Source organism: Peromyscus maniculatus, chromosome 3, assembly GCF_049852395.1.
Source record: "Peromyscus maniculatus bairdii isolate BWxNUB_F1_BW_parent chromosome 3, HU_Pman_BW_mat_3.1, whole genome shotgun sequence".
Classification (NCBI taxonomy): domain Eukaryota; kingdom Metazoa; phylum Chordata; class Mammalia; order Rodentia; family Cricetidae; genus Peromyscus; species Peromyscus maniculatus.
In genome coordinates this window covers 5,948,518-5,963,201 of record NC_134854.1, presented here as the reverse complement: position 1 = coordinate 5,963,201, position 14,684 = coordinate 5,948,518, and the positions used below count along the sequence as shown (strand labels likewise).

Sequence of the window (14,684 nt, the reverse complement as noted above, 5' to 3'; positions counted from 1 at the left end):
TAGGTTGCAGCTTATAGGTTGCAGTTCCTTGTTGAGAAAAGTCAGGACAGGAATAGAAATCATGAAAGAACTGTACTTGCTGGCTTATACAAACTCATGCCCAGCTAGCTTACAGAGCCCAGGACCTGCCCAAGGAATGGTACCACCCACAGTGGACAGAACCCTCCCATATGAATTAACAATCAAGACAGAACCCCTCCCCCAGACATGCCCACAGGCCAGTTTCATCTATGCAATTCCTTTCTCAGATGACTCTAGGCTAGCAAGTTGACAGTTAAAGCTAACAAGGACAAAAGGTACCCACTGTGTGTATAAATGCTTACATTAAAGTACAATATCAGTATCATAAAAGAAAGTATGCTGTTGTTTTTGTATAGTAGAATTTTTAATTTTAATTTTTTGATCTTGCTGGACTGACAAGTGGTTGAAAGGGACAGTTGCAAAAATAAACTGATGTTAAAAAAAGCAAAGCTTTCTTGAAAAACCAGTATATGCTGAGGCTTCTGAAAATGCTTAAGACCTTAGTTACTAAGGGTAGAAGTGTATCTTACAGATGAGTTATACTCTTTTTTATTATTAGTTTACTTGTTTTTCTCCTTGGACAGTTATATCGCATGTGTATAATGAATTTTAGTCGTTTTAACTGGTGGTTCTGCTGAAACTCTCACTGTTCTCAGGAAGCCAGCCTCCCACATCTGCGTCGTTTACTGTGTGGCCACTTCAGCTAGAGTTCTCTGCGCAAGCATGGGTGGGAGGGTATTTTCTTGAGCATGGGCAACTTGGCAGCGGCTCCACCACGGAAGAAAATGTTACCCCACTCTCCAGCAACCATTAGCTGCCCACAGACCCTCAGGGAGGGTGGGACCTCATAGGTCCCTCTGTTGTCCATGATGAAATACTGACAGGCTCGATCTTGTGCAAGTAACCGCAGCTGCAAACGAATTCACCGGTACAGTGCTGTGGCACGTCAGAAGATGTGGTTCTTGTTTCTCATCTCCCAGTCTCTGACTGTACCATCATGTTCCCCAAGCCTTGGAAGGGATTATGTGGATGTCCCCCTTAGGGCTGAGCACACCCCATCCTGTAGTCTTGGCACGTTGACTAGTTAGTTCAGACTCTCTGCGTTAACTGCCATATTCTGTAATAAAAGGCTCGGCTGAGAAGGGCACTAACGTGTACATACAAACATGAGTATTGAGAAGGAAATTTGACAACTTAACCATTTAGCAAAACCACAGTAGTAGATTTTCCTCTAGTGCCTTTGACTCCCCATCCGTGAGCTCTTGTCTCAGTCAAGGCACTCTTGAACAGAGGACGCATCTTGCCTGGCCAGTTGCTGCTGTAACACATGGCTTACAGCTGGGGAAGAGTGTTGATTTTCCTCCTCCAGCAGCTTGCAGAGTGTCTTCTGGCACTGAGAAAGCAGTGAGGAGAAGCTTCCAGCTCAGTTCTCACTTGACTTCTCTGTCTTACCCATGTGTGGTATCTTTAGCAGTAGGATTATGTGGTCATATTCTCAAGTTCTGGTGAGAAACAAAGTAGCTGAAGTTTTTATTTTTTATTTTTAATGGCTATAATAAGCTGGGCTCTTAATACAGGTAGGAGACATGATAAGTGAACATCCATAATTCTGTGGCAATGAGAATAGAACCCCTGTCCAACTACTTTACTGACAATGTGGCTCTAGAAACAATTTGATCTCTAGCCTCAGCTTCTTTATAAAATGACACTTTAATCTCATGCACATTTAATGCACACACATATGTCTACATGCACATGCATACATGCAAGCACATGTGCACACACACCACTCTAGGATGGCTTTCACTCATTTAAAGACTCACTCTATCTCTTCTTTCCAGCTGGAGTTGCTCAGCCCTTCCAGGTTGAAGCTGTGTTCTTTCACCTGCTAATATCTCTAGGCTTGCCATCTTCTCTTCTGTTTTTCCTTTCCCTTCTTTCCACCTCTCCCTCCTTTCTGCTTCTTTGCCTCCCTTCCCTTTAAATCACACCATTGCTATTTCAATAACCCTTTTTCCCATTGAAGTACCTTTTCTTCTGCATTATCTCTTAGGTGAGTCTAAATACATAATTCAGAATCAGGACAGAGGTTATGAAGATTCTAGGGATTGTGGGAGGATGTTGGAGAGTAGGTACTAAGTTACAGTACCTGCTATTGCTGCTGCATGCTGTTTTACAAAGGTAGAAGAAAGGGTTTCATTGTTTTTGCCTGTAAGAAAAAGAGATCAAGTGTTGAGATGGACGTATTTATTCTGACTTGAATATTACATGTTATATATGTTTTGATGTATTATATTGCAACTAGAAACACAGATTTTATATATTAGTATTTTTTATTTCATTTTTAATTATGTGTGTGTATGAAAGAGATACCGATCAATAGATAGATAGATAGGTAGGTAGATAGGTAGGTAGGTAGATAGATAGATAGATAGATAGATAGATAGATAGATAGATAGATAGATAGATAAAACACAAGATTTCCAAGAGAGAAAAAACAAAGGTTTCCAAGAGAGAGAAAAAAAAACACAAGGTTTCTCTCTGTGTGTGTGTGTGTGTGTGTGTGTGTGAGAGAGAGAGAGAGAGAGAAGAGAGAGAGAGAGAGAGAGAGAGAGAGAGAGAGAGAGAGAGAGAGAGAGAGAGAGAGAGAGAGAGAATGAACACACCTTTGGAGTCCAGAAGAGGATTTTGGAACCCTTGGAGTTGGAGAGGCTGTTGTGAGCTGGGAGCCAAACAGGTCCTCAGCAAAGCAGTATATGCTCTTGACTACTGAGTCATCTCCCTAGCCCCTACATACTAGGTTTCACAAATTCCTTTGTGAAATTTAATGCTCTTTATTTTTCCTCTGTTTTCATTGTCTACAACTTTCAATGACTTCTATAGCAGTGCCTTTCATTCATTAAGAAACAAGGCCCTGGTTCTTGTTTGTTCTCCTGTGAGCCATTGGCCGACCTCCTAGTCCTTTCGTCCTCTCTATAAACTCTGCTCTCCTCCATTCTCCATGTGCTGAACCTGAGCGTCATGGGAGTTTCTCCACCTCTGAAATACCTCTTTCATCTGGGCCTCATTTCCTTCTACTTCACCGTCCATTTTAATCCGAGACTCTAGTTGAGCTCTTGGACTTTTGTCCCCATTTTTCTCAGTATCTTCTGCATCCCTGCCATCTTAAGGTGTCTTGCTCTGACAGTCGTCACCAGCCATCACTCGTAGCTAGCACAGTTGGGGACACTAGGCAACTGTGAAGCTGGTGCCTCCACAGACTGGGTGGTTTCACTTAATATTTGGACCCTTTCATTAGACACCATGCATTAGTCCTGTGTTTAAATGGAGTCTATTTCTTTATTGTTCTTCCCCATGGTCATTCCAAAACAATGCCCTCATTTCCTACAAACATCCCCGCTCTAGTCATGTGACCTTGCCTCGTATTGACAAGAATGTAATTTGAGGCTTTTTAGTGACCGCTTCTGCAGTTATCTCTGGGCCATTATCTCTGCCTGTCAGTTATTCCATGAGTCATCTTTCTATAGCTTTCCTTATTCCTCCACATCCCTACCCTGCCGTCTGTCTGTCTGTCTCTGTCTCTGATGAGATCTCTCCATATAGTCCAGGCTAGTCTTGAACTTATGAATGTTCCCTTTTGCTACTGTTCCTATACCTTCTAACACCTTCTTTGACTTTGCTGTATCATATATGCGTTCTGTTCCTCATCTTCAGCCATTGCTTTCTTTTCTTATATTTTCTGTTCTTGTCGTCGTCGTCATCGTCGTCGGGCTGTATATCACAGCATTTAAACATTTGCTTCTCCCTTATTTTTTAAAGACACATAGACAGGCACTCAAACAAATCCTTTCTGAAGCACAGTCTTTCTTGAGTTTCTCATTCAGGTTTTTTTATGTTCTCTCATCTTCAGTTGATTCCTAAATCCATTGTAATTTATGTTCTCTTTGCTAATCCCTTGCAACTTCAGTTACTAACTTCTTTATTTAATCCGTTGGGCACTGGTAGTCCATTTTGACTTTCTTGGGAAGTTGAATGCAGTTTACCATTTTCTCTTCACTGACATATTTGCTCATGTATTGTGACGTGAAAACTCTACTAAAATGTTGCAACCTTTGTAGCCTTTCTTGGTCTCATATGTCACTCATAATGATGGTGTTCCTTGGGTCCTGTCCTTGACCCTTATTCTTTCTTATTCTTCAACTATTGCTCATAGACCATTTTCTTTTATTCCCTGTCCAGAGGGCAGGGAAGATCAGTTACCATACTATACAATACATTGTTTGATCAGATGCTCTTGTATTTCCTACACACATACCTTCAACCCAAGTAGAGAAACACTTCTCAGTTACCTTTCCATGTATTCTGTTAGTTTCATAAACTAGACAGCAATCCCTTAAGGCTGAACATTCTGAATTGCTGAATCACATTATCTGAGACTTTCTTCTCTCTCTCACCCCCAGCCCTTATCTCAGAGATCCACTGATCTGTAGGTTTTCAGACTAGGGTAATAAAAGTCCTCTTCCAGGCCATGTTCCCATCTTCCCCACACTTACTCTCCATAGCCTGTTCATTTTACTCACTAAATAAATTCCTCCCCACTTGTTTACCCTGCTGTACTATTAGTACTTTTTTTAAAAAATTAGAATGTAATAATAAAGAATACAATATACATGCACTAAATCTATTACTTACATTTGGACTAATGTATGTACTATGGTAACCATAGCCCAGACAAGATAGAGCATTGCTAGTCTCTAGAAAACCCTCTTGCATTGATTCTAGAACCTAACCCCTGTAATATATTCATCATATGCCAGAAAGACTAGAGTAGCTTTTCTAAGTTGTGTTTCCACTTTGGTCCCTTTTAAAATTTAAGGTTTTGAGAATTTCATGCATGAATACTTATTTTCATCATTTCTACCCTTCTTCCTCTTCTCTCTAAGTCCTCCCATGTTCCCCTCCATTGCCTCTCAAATCCATGACCACTTTTTAAATATTATTGTTACATGTATACATGCATATGATCTGTCTATCATTTATTGATTGTCTAATCTTTTTCTCTACATATCTGTGTGTATGTGTGTGCATGTGAGTGTGTGTGCATGTGCTTGTGTGTATGTAGCGGGGAGATCTCTTACTGAGTCTATTTAGCATTGCTCATATATACATGCATTTATGGCTGACTACTTGGGATTAGATAACCTATCAGAGAGTTCATCCTAGGAGAAAACTGATTCTACTTCTCTCACGAGCCATGATTTCCCATAGCTCTTCTAGGGGTGTGAAACTTCTCTGTTCGTGTTGGCATGACAATTGGTGTTCATTATGCAAATCTTAATTAGGCAATTATATTGTTGAAATTTTGTGGGTGCAGCTTTCCTGTTATGTCTAGAAGACATCTAGCCTTAGGTGTCCTGGTCCTCAGGCCTTCTGTGATTTTTCCTGAAGTTTACGAACTTTATAGCAAGCACAGCAAGATATCCCCAGTGCTGCAATGGTGGCTTCTACCTTGGGGTAACCAGTAGCTGTCTAGCTGGATTTAAGTCCTGCTTATTAGGATGAAATCCATGCCTGATACTGTAATCCCATCCAGATACTAATGGCTGGAGAGGTCATAGACCCTAGAGGAGAAGCTACTGCAGCCATTTTCCTAAACCAATACAATTTGTAATTCTACCCTAAATACTTATCCGCAAACTCACAGATAAGTGTAGCGCTTACTCCTCGTCAAAGAAGCTTTTTGGAACAGATGGAGACTATTACAGAGATCCACAACTGGCCAAATGCAGAGAATAAGTGACCGTGGGGTGCTCAGCCCCAGTTGATAAATCTCTCATGCTTATTCTAAAATACACAGTCCTCATGCTGTGTTCTTGATGGAAATCCACTGATATTTTGTACCGTATATATTTTACTGTGTTCTCCAGGGTCCATCTTGACCCTGTCTTTGCTTAGTTCTTTTTAGTATTCTTTTTAATATGTTCTTATGTTTTATTAGTGTCTTTAATTTAGATAGTTTTTCTAATGCATATGATAATTGTGAAAGAGTTCTTCTAAAGGAAGATTTGAAAATTTGTTCAGCATTTTAAAACACTAAATCTTTGTTTTGGCAAGATGGCTCAGGCCGTAAGGACACCTTCCACCAAGCCTGATGACGTGGATTTGATTCTTTGAACCCACATGGTGAAAGGAGAGAACTGACTCTCATAAGTTGGTCTCTGACTTACACAGGCTTTTAGGGTAGTTGAGTACACTTTACTAATTTGAAGGTTTAAAATGTGAAATTCTTCCCAGAATTGAAGCTTTGTGGGTATTGAAATGATGCTGCATATAAAAAAAACTTCACATTTGATTTCATGTGACAGGTTACAAGCAAAACAGGATATGGATATTCCCTTTAGATTATATGTGTATGTGTGTGTGTGTGTGTGTGTGTGTGTGTGTGTGTGTGTGTGTATATATATGAAATGGAAATGGAGTTTGTATTGAGATGTGATTCTGTCCTGAAGACATCTCTGTATTATATCTAACCCCTCCCCCAAATCTGAAAACATTTGAAATCTGAAACACCTGTCCTATATATGCATTTCCAGTAAAAGGCACTGAACCTGTCTACAGTCAGATTTCATGTTTCAGTGTTTTATATAAAATGGGATTTTATTGTGCTTTTTTACACTGTAGCATTTTATTTGCTTTCTATCTCAGTAGTAAATGGATATAGTCTTATGACCAGCATTATACTGGTTATGCCATTTATTAAGGAAAAAATCCATGTTATGCATCTACAAATAAAGAAACGTCTAGAAACAAAACAAAAAACTACCTTGTTAGATAATTTCCTAAAATTCTAGTACAGTCATTAAATACTTATTTGTGTTCTTTAACAAAATACCACTCTCTAAGAAGTATTATATTGCAATACCCAATAAAGTTGATTTATATGCACTCTGCTAAAATTAGAGCTTTTAGTTAATGCTTGAGTGCTCTTCATAGTCTGGTGCTGCTCAACACCCTTGAATTTGCTTCTGTTTATATATCCTGGCCTGTCCCTGAGATGACTGAACTTCAGACCCAAATTCTACCAATAAAGTTGAGAGTTTTCCCCTGATCCTCTAATTAAGAAATGAATATTATGTGAGCCTGGCCTTTGATTTGTTGTCTGTCCCTGCTGTCTTTGAAGACAGTTAGATGTAGCTCATGTTCCAGGAACTTGGTTCAACCAAAGGAGAATAGTTCACGTTTTCATCTAGTCATATAATTTAGGGATGTAAAAAACCATTTTAATGATTTATTAGAAAGTACTTTGCTGTCATTACTTCCTGCTCCCCCCAACACCAATTTACCTTTTTCTTTGTAGCAAAACCCTCTTATGGAAGAAACTTGCCTCAAATGCTGTGGATTTTCTCTTAGAACCTAATAAACTGTTTGCCCATTCTTTAAGATCAAACTAGATGTCTAAATTGGAACATTTGACTATCTTGGAAGCAACTGATCATATGGAAACTTTCAAAGTTATATGTAAATTTAATTTAGGTCCATCAGTGACGCATTGTAAAATCTGAACATTGAAAAACTGGGAGATTCAAAAGAGAAAAATAAAGTATTTCAACTCTAAAATATTAAGGAATAGTTTTTTGTTGTTTTATACAAAGAGGCCAAGTGTGACTAAATTCTTTGATCATGAATATACTGAATAATGTTTTCTTTGCCTTAGAAGAGTTCTGGAGAAAGACAGTAGTTTAAATTTAGCCATTGTGGTTGGGGTTATAGAATGATTTGGAACTAGAACAAGAGAGCTTGTAGTCAACTTACTTTCTGACTTCTAATTTTATTTTAGTAAGTATAGCAATGATAAATTTAAGAAAAATAATTCGCATTGCCCAAGAGTTGCTTCTAAAGTAATTAGTTCACAGTTGCTTTTAAATCAAGAAGCCATTTCCAGAGCTGCACCCTTAGGGTGGTTATGGCTGCTCTGCCTGCTGAGGTAGGAAATTAGTTTTGAGGATTTTTAATTCTATGAATTCTGTTGCTTCTTCTGAGCCATCTAATGAACTTCATCAATGCTATATTGAATAAAGATTTTTAAGTAGAAAGCTAGGGTGAATTGAGTGTGTGGTGTGGGGGAAACACCTTCATATCACTTTAGACCACCCTCCCAACTGCGATTCCAGCATTTTCCCCTCTCTAGTCTTTAAATTACAGACTAGACCATTCTTTCTTTCACTCTGAACATACTGTTTGACTGTTTGACATTTTGTATGATTACTCCTTTCCATGTATTTAAATACAATGTGCTCTTCACTAAGTCATTGATACCTTTGTGTCTACCACAGCCCAGTGTCACATTGTTGCATCTTTTATTCTTGCACTACTTAACCACTCCCTTTGAACTGATCTTTATTTGCTACATTTACACTGTATCTTCTTGAGGTCTTTATTATGTTAAAATTTTTGTGAATTTCGATTTATTGGTAAAATTCTAATTTCTATGAAGGCCAGGATTTATCTCACAGTCTTCACATGCCCGCCATTTAGCCTAGTGCCAAGTATATATTAGAAGCTCATTGTTTATTGTTTTTTAGATAAATTGATGGAAGGTTTTCGTTGTGTTAAGTGTTTTGGAATAAGAGCATTTCATTAGTCTGAGTCCCCCTGAGATTGAATTTTGACAATGAAAGAGACACTATATGTTGAATAATGGAGATCTGTGGTTATTATTTTGTTGAAAAGGAAATTCCATTAGAGGATGCTCAAAAGTTATCTGTGTCATATGAATAGGAGTAAAAGCATCCCGAACATATGACACCAGAAGACTTTAAATATTGTGGCTATGACTTCTGCCAAATTCTGAAGAGTAATTTGCATGTAAATATGAAGCGATAACTTGACTTTAAATGACTGAAAACTTATAAAGTAATATGTTGAAGATTGTTGCTAACATTTAAAATTTAAATGATTAGGACAGTATTACTAGTTTTGCTATTTAAATTATATGTCTCTGAGTTTAAAAAGAAAAAGAACAGTTGGTTCCTATACACAGTTTTAGAAGGCATTAGATACAAATGACAAAGCATAATAGATTATATGTAGGTAAAATTTAAATCTTATTATAATACAAAAGCTTTATAACTTTGGGCATGTTACTTAACCCATCTGAGCTATGGTTTTTCTTATAAAATTGGAAAGAGTAATGTCTTAAAATTTAGGTGAGGACAGGCAGGCCAATGGAGCAGTAGTTGAGAGCTTCATCCTGATCAGTAGGCAGAGAGAGAGAGAGAGAGAGAGAGAGAGAGAGAGAGAGAGAGAGAGAGAGAGAGAGAGAGAGAGAGAGAGAGAGAGAGAGAACAGACTCTGGGCCTGGCATGGGCTTTTGAAACCTTAAAGCCTTCCCCCAGTGACACACTTCCTCCAACATGGCCATACTTCCTAATGTTTATAATCCTTTCAAACAGTTCTACCCTTGGTGACTAAGCATTCAAATGAGCCAATAGGGGGTGGGTAGCATTCTTAATCTAACCGCTACAGCAAGACTGTGGCTCAGTTCTTGATTGATGGATATGGGAGGGCCCAGTTCTATAACAAGAAATCTATGAAATCCATGGAGTCTGTTTAAAGGGCAAAGAACTTATTAAGGGGAAAAACTCACTGTACAGAACAGAATTGACACAGGTTCTGGAACACTGTTCCAGCTGCCTGAATCAGCCCTGCATGGAAGTCCCACGAGGGAGTGAAGAGGGCAGAGGGATGCTTACTTGCATCTCAGGTCTTAAGGGTTGCTGAGAGGCCACGCCCCAGGGGCATGTATCTCAAGGTCATAGGCAGGTAGAGCAGTTACCTCCCTGCTGCATCTCTAGGGGTGGTGCTTCAAGGTCATAGACAGAACAGCTACCCACTGTAGAGCTCATTGTGGGTGGTGCCATCCCTGGGCTGGTGGTCCTGAGTGCTATATGAAAGCAGGTCGAACAGGCCATGAGGAGCAACCAGTAAGAAGCACTCCTCCGTGGCTTCTGAATCAGTTCTTGCCTCCATTTTCCTACCTTGAGTTTCTGCCCTTACTTCTGGGTTAATGGGCTACAAGTGATAAGTTAAAATAAACTTTCCCCCCCTAAAGTTGCTTTTGGTCATGATTTTTTATCACATCAACAGAAAAGTAACTAAGAGGACATCTAAAGCACAGAACACTGAGTTACCTGGCCTCAGTAGCATCTGTCCTGCATCTTGTATTTTGCTGGTGTTTTCCTCTTCCTCCTCATGTTAGAAACAAAGTACTTAATTGAACAATTGAGAGTTTTTTCTTCGTTTTATGTTGTAGTACATTGTGGTGTATATAAGAAAGCCATTCTAGTTTGTTTGGTTGGGTTGGGTTGGGTTGGGTTGGGTTGGGTTGGGTTGGTTGGGGTTGGTTGGGGTGGGGTGGGTTGGGTTGGGTTGGGTTGGCTTGGGTTGGGCTGGGTTGGGTTGGGTTGTTTTGGGTTGGGTTGGTTGGTTGGGGTTGGTTGGGGTGGGGTGGGTTGGGTTGGGTTGGGTTGGGTTGGGTTGGGTTGGGTTGGGTTGGGTTGGGCTTGCTGTTGTTGGGGGAGGGGTGGAAAAGAGAAGAGATGTTTCACTGTGTAGCTCTGGCTGACCTGGAATTCACTGTGTAGACCATGCTGGCCCCGAACTCACAGAGATCCCCTGCCTCTACTCCCCAATTAAAGGCATGAACCACCATGTCCAGCAACTTGTTTGTTTTGTTTTTGAGACTTTGTTTTTTATTTTAATTGTGCATATTTGTGATTATCTGTTATATGGGTTTGTGCACATGAGCACAAATGCCCGTGGGTGCTGGAAGAGGGCTTTGGATCCTCTGCAGCTGGAGCCATCAAAGGCAGGTGATAGGTACCTAAGCTCTGGTGGGTACCCACCCTCAACGTTGTGCTAGAGCATAAGCATTTCTAACCACTGGACCATTTCTCTACCCTCTGCTGTCATTAGTCGCAACAGTAATCAGTGAGGCTAGATTTTGAAAAAAGATCTTGTCAGTGTTGCAAGAAAAATACAGTTCAAAGAATGTGATGGATTGTTTGTTCATTTTTAAAATAGTAAGTTTGGAACAACGATATTGGAAAGTATTTAACATTAATCTTACAAATATATTAGAATACTGCTAGTTGAAAGTATCATAATTTTCCTAAGTTATTGGAAAGATCTATAAGCAAATCATAAGAAAATTCGCCATCATAACTAAGGCAGTAGTATTACAAATAAAACCATTTTAGCCAAACTTTTTCAGAAATGAAGATTTTTGGCTTTTTTACCCTTTTGTTTGAGCCTTTACATAAACGTCTGCAGTTAGAATGGTTCCCTTTCCTGCTGTGCAGCACTGATTGCCTGTGTCCCTTCGTTAGGCTAAGGGCAGTTCTGTAGGACACTGTAGATGACTCCAGGGTAGAGTTCGAGCAGAAGGTAACTTAGGCATATTGTGAAGCATTGCTAGTCCTCCAGCCCTCAGAATGGCACTTGCTTGGATTTTCACAGCCCCACCTCTGAAAATTGGTCATAGAACGTTTTCTAATGTATTTGAAACTCTGGTTTCTTAAACATAAGATTGAGAGAGTATTGGCCTAGCACCCTAAGGTGTAGGTTGATTGACAAATTTGCTGGAAGAAACAAAGATTTAAGTTTCATCATTAAACTGAAGTCTAGCAGGGTCCCAGATTTGGTATTATCTTTTATCTTTTTTGAAACAGGTAGATCGCCACTTGAGAAAACTGGATCAGGAGCTGGCTAAGTTTAAAATGGAGCTGGAAGCTGATAATGCTGGGATTACGGAAATATTAGAGAGGCGTAAGTAAAATTTATGGTTTTTCATCTCTCGTGGAAAGTTACCTGTGTCAATCACCATGGAGACATTTTCTCACAGAAGCCTTTCAAACAATGCATGCATGCCCTTTGGTGGAGGGTGGCATCTGGGTCTCATAACTTGGAGTCTAGCATTGAAGTCTTTGAGTCATCGACACTGAGAGAGATAATACAAGATGTCATCCCATTCACTCTTTATGAAAATAACATACAAAGTCTTTCCATTTTGTCTTGTTTTCACTTTGAGATGTGATCTTGCTATATAAAACCTTGTTGCCTCAGGTTCTAGAGCACTGTGATTGTGATTATTGGCTCCACATTGGACACACCTTCCATTTTTCATGTCTTCGTATGCTAATCTGGTCAGTGGTGAGAAGAAAGAGGCAAAGGAATACAAGTGCCACAGTGAGACACAAATGAAGTCTGTTTGTAGGTGCTTAGGCTTTGAGAAAGATGGGATTTCCCCTTAGGAACTTCTTGAAGCTTTGCCTCACCTGTGTGTACTGAGATCTCCATTGGGTCCATGACACTTCCTCTTTTGTTTCCAAAATCTCCCCTTATCAGAAGAAGCCATGCTAGTGTATTTTTACCTATCTATCTATCTATCTATCTATCTATCTATCTATCTATCTATCTATCTATCTATCTATCTATCAAGATTTAGCCTGCAGTACTCCAACTTAGTACCAGATACTTCCTGGGCTTAACTCTGGAGACTTCCTCAAAATGTGAACAAGATCTCTGTTTTTAACTGATTTAGAATCTCTTCCAACCTAAATAGGTGAAATGAAAGCAGATAGTTTGGTAGTAGGGCCAGAGGAGGTATAGAGTGTTGAGGGTGAGTTCTGTGAAAATTCAATTACGGTGTTCCAACAGACCTTGTACCTTGGTGCGTTCACCAGCCAGCACTTGTTCCTGGGTCTCCTGCCAGATAGTGGGTTTCATGACTGCAGGGTACCCAAGCTCTGTGTTTATCAGACATGTGAGGTTCATCTGGAGAAGCCAGGCATGGGCCTGTTAGCGAGAATTGCATTTTTAAATTTAAAAGTAAATCGTCGCTTCACATAATGTCTTCTCTGCTGGCAATACCTTTATTCTGGAGGAAACCTATCTGAGGATAATGGGTATTGGGGAACAAAATGAAATATTGTATAACTGCCTTTGAAGGTTTTTTCCCTTTGGAAATGCTGGTGGTAGCTGTGGATAACAATACCCCATGCCCGCCTACTCACTGCTTCAGGAGGGTTAATAAAAACATCTACTCTGAGGACACAGACACATGAAATGGAACAGGATCACATTACAAAAACGGTTCCACCCTACCCCCTGGCATGACTTTATCTCAAGGGAATAAACTCAGAGGATTCCTTTAGAAGTATTTTCAGGTTTGGCATTAGGAATTATACCCTTCACCTTTTGTGGGCAAAGCCCTGAATTCTTTCCTGGAGTTGTCAGTGTCACACTTCATTTTCGTGATTGAAAGAATTTCTCTGTGTGCAGTAATGTCCTCATACCTAGACCTTGAGGATTACCTAGTGAATCTTTGCTAGGTTGAATTTTTTAGATCTCACCCTCAATAGAGCTGTGATGCTCCCTTTTCCTATTTATGTATTACCCAGCACCAGAGAGTCCCTAATTAGACAGTAGCATGCCTTGAATAGTTGTATACTTAAAGTGAATATTGAGAAATGAATCTTGGCTTAGAGAGAGGATTGTTCAGGATGAAATCAAAGGTTATGACCCTCCACATGTCTAGCTAAAATGATAGGCTATGCACCAGAGTTGGGCAGTCATCTGTGAGGGGACACATTGCTTATGGTTGGTTGATGTGTAAAGTTCTATGGTGACATTTAATTCTGGTTTGTTTCTGTGCCCTCTCTAGGATCTTTGGAATTAGATACTCCTTCTCAGCCAGTGAACAATCACCACGCTCATTCACATACTCCTGTGGAAAGTAAGTTTGATTGAAGTATAGTTTAAAACTCAGTAATGTCACCTATATATTCTCTTTATTAACTCCACATAACCAATTGAGAAATATCTTTCCCTTTCTCTTTTTAAAAATAGACTTTTGTCACCGTTTACTTACAGACTTTCACATTTAAGCAAAGTGTATTTAATCTGGGAACAGGCAGGCTCTTCTATAAACATATGTGGGAGTCCTCAGAGGTTTCCCTGTGAGACCTGAGTTTGCCTGACACAGTAGAGCTGCATGAGGGGATGATTTGACCATGGGCAAAGTTGCCAGGTGGTTGGAAGAGTCTGCACTTGGCCGTGCCTGGGTGGAGGTCTTTTGTTCCACCCCTTGGCATTCCTTTAAAAGCCCTTTGGGCAGATACAGTCGGGGCCTGATGGATAAGAATTCAGGCCCTCCCGAGGCTATTCTATGTTTCTGTCTGTCTCTCTCTAGCAATATTTCTATCTAATATTTCCTGCTGCTCCTGCTCAAGAGTACTCCGGGGAAAAGTGGGGGTGGGATGGCCCCCCAACAAACATAGAGAGAGTGTATAGAAATACCAGCAGCACATACCAGCTTCCATAGACCTAGGGAGTATCGTGGCTGACCTGAACAATATTTCTTCATAAGGTATGTCTCGGTCAGTCTTGACTCTCAGTGCTTAGCCTAACATTTAGCGTGTGATAGAATCTTACTATTAATGAGTTAGTGAGTAAAGGAATTGATGTGTGAATGGCTAGTAGATAGTCTTGCTTTCTTTAATTTTTTTGACATGATAATTCAATAGGAAAGAGTGGTAAATTGAAAGCTATTCTCAATGATAGGCAATATATTAAAATGGACTTCCTCTCATGGTATATGTGAA

At 39.8% G+C, this 14,684-nt stretch overlaps 1 protein-coding gene across 2 annotated transcripts in view; it reads left to right on the top strand.

The window, feature by feature from the left end:
• Ing3 (inhibitor of growth family member 3) overlaps window positions 1-14,684 on the top strand; it is a 29,591-nt gene that overhangs the window by 5,276 nt on the left and 9,631 nt on the right. For both annotated transcript variants that reach the window (XM_006994488.4, XM_015987973.3), the window contains 2 exons: window positions 11,751-11,847; window positions 13,745-13,816. In XM_006994488.4, coding sequence (XP_006994550.1) covers window positions 11,751-11,847; window positions 13,745-13,816 — 169 coding nt within the window. The remainder of the gene's footprint in view (window positions 1-11,750; window positions 11,848-13,744; window positions 13,817-14,684) is intronic.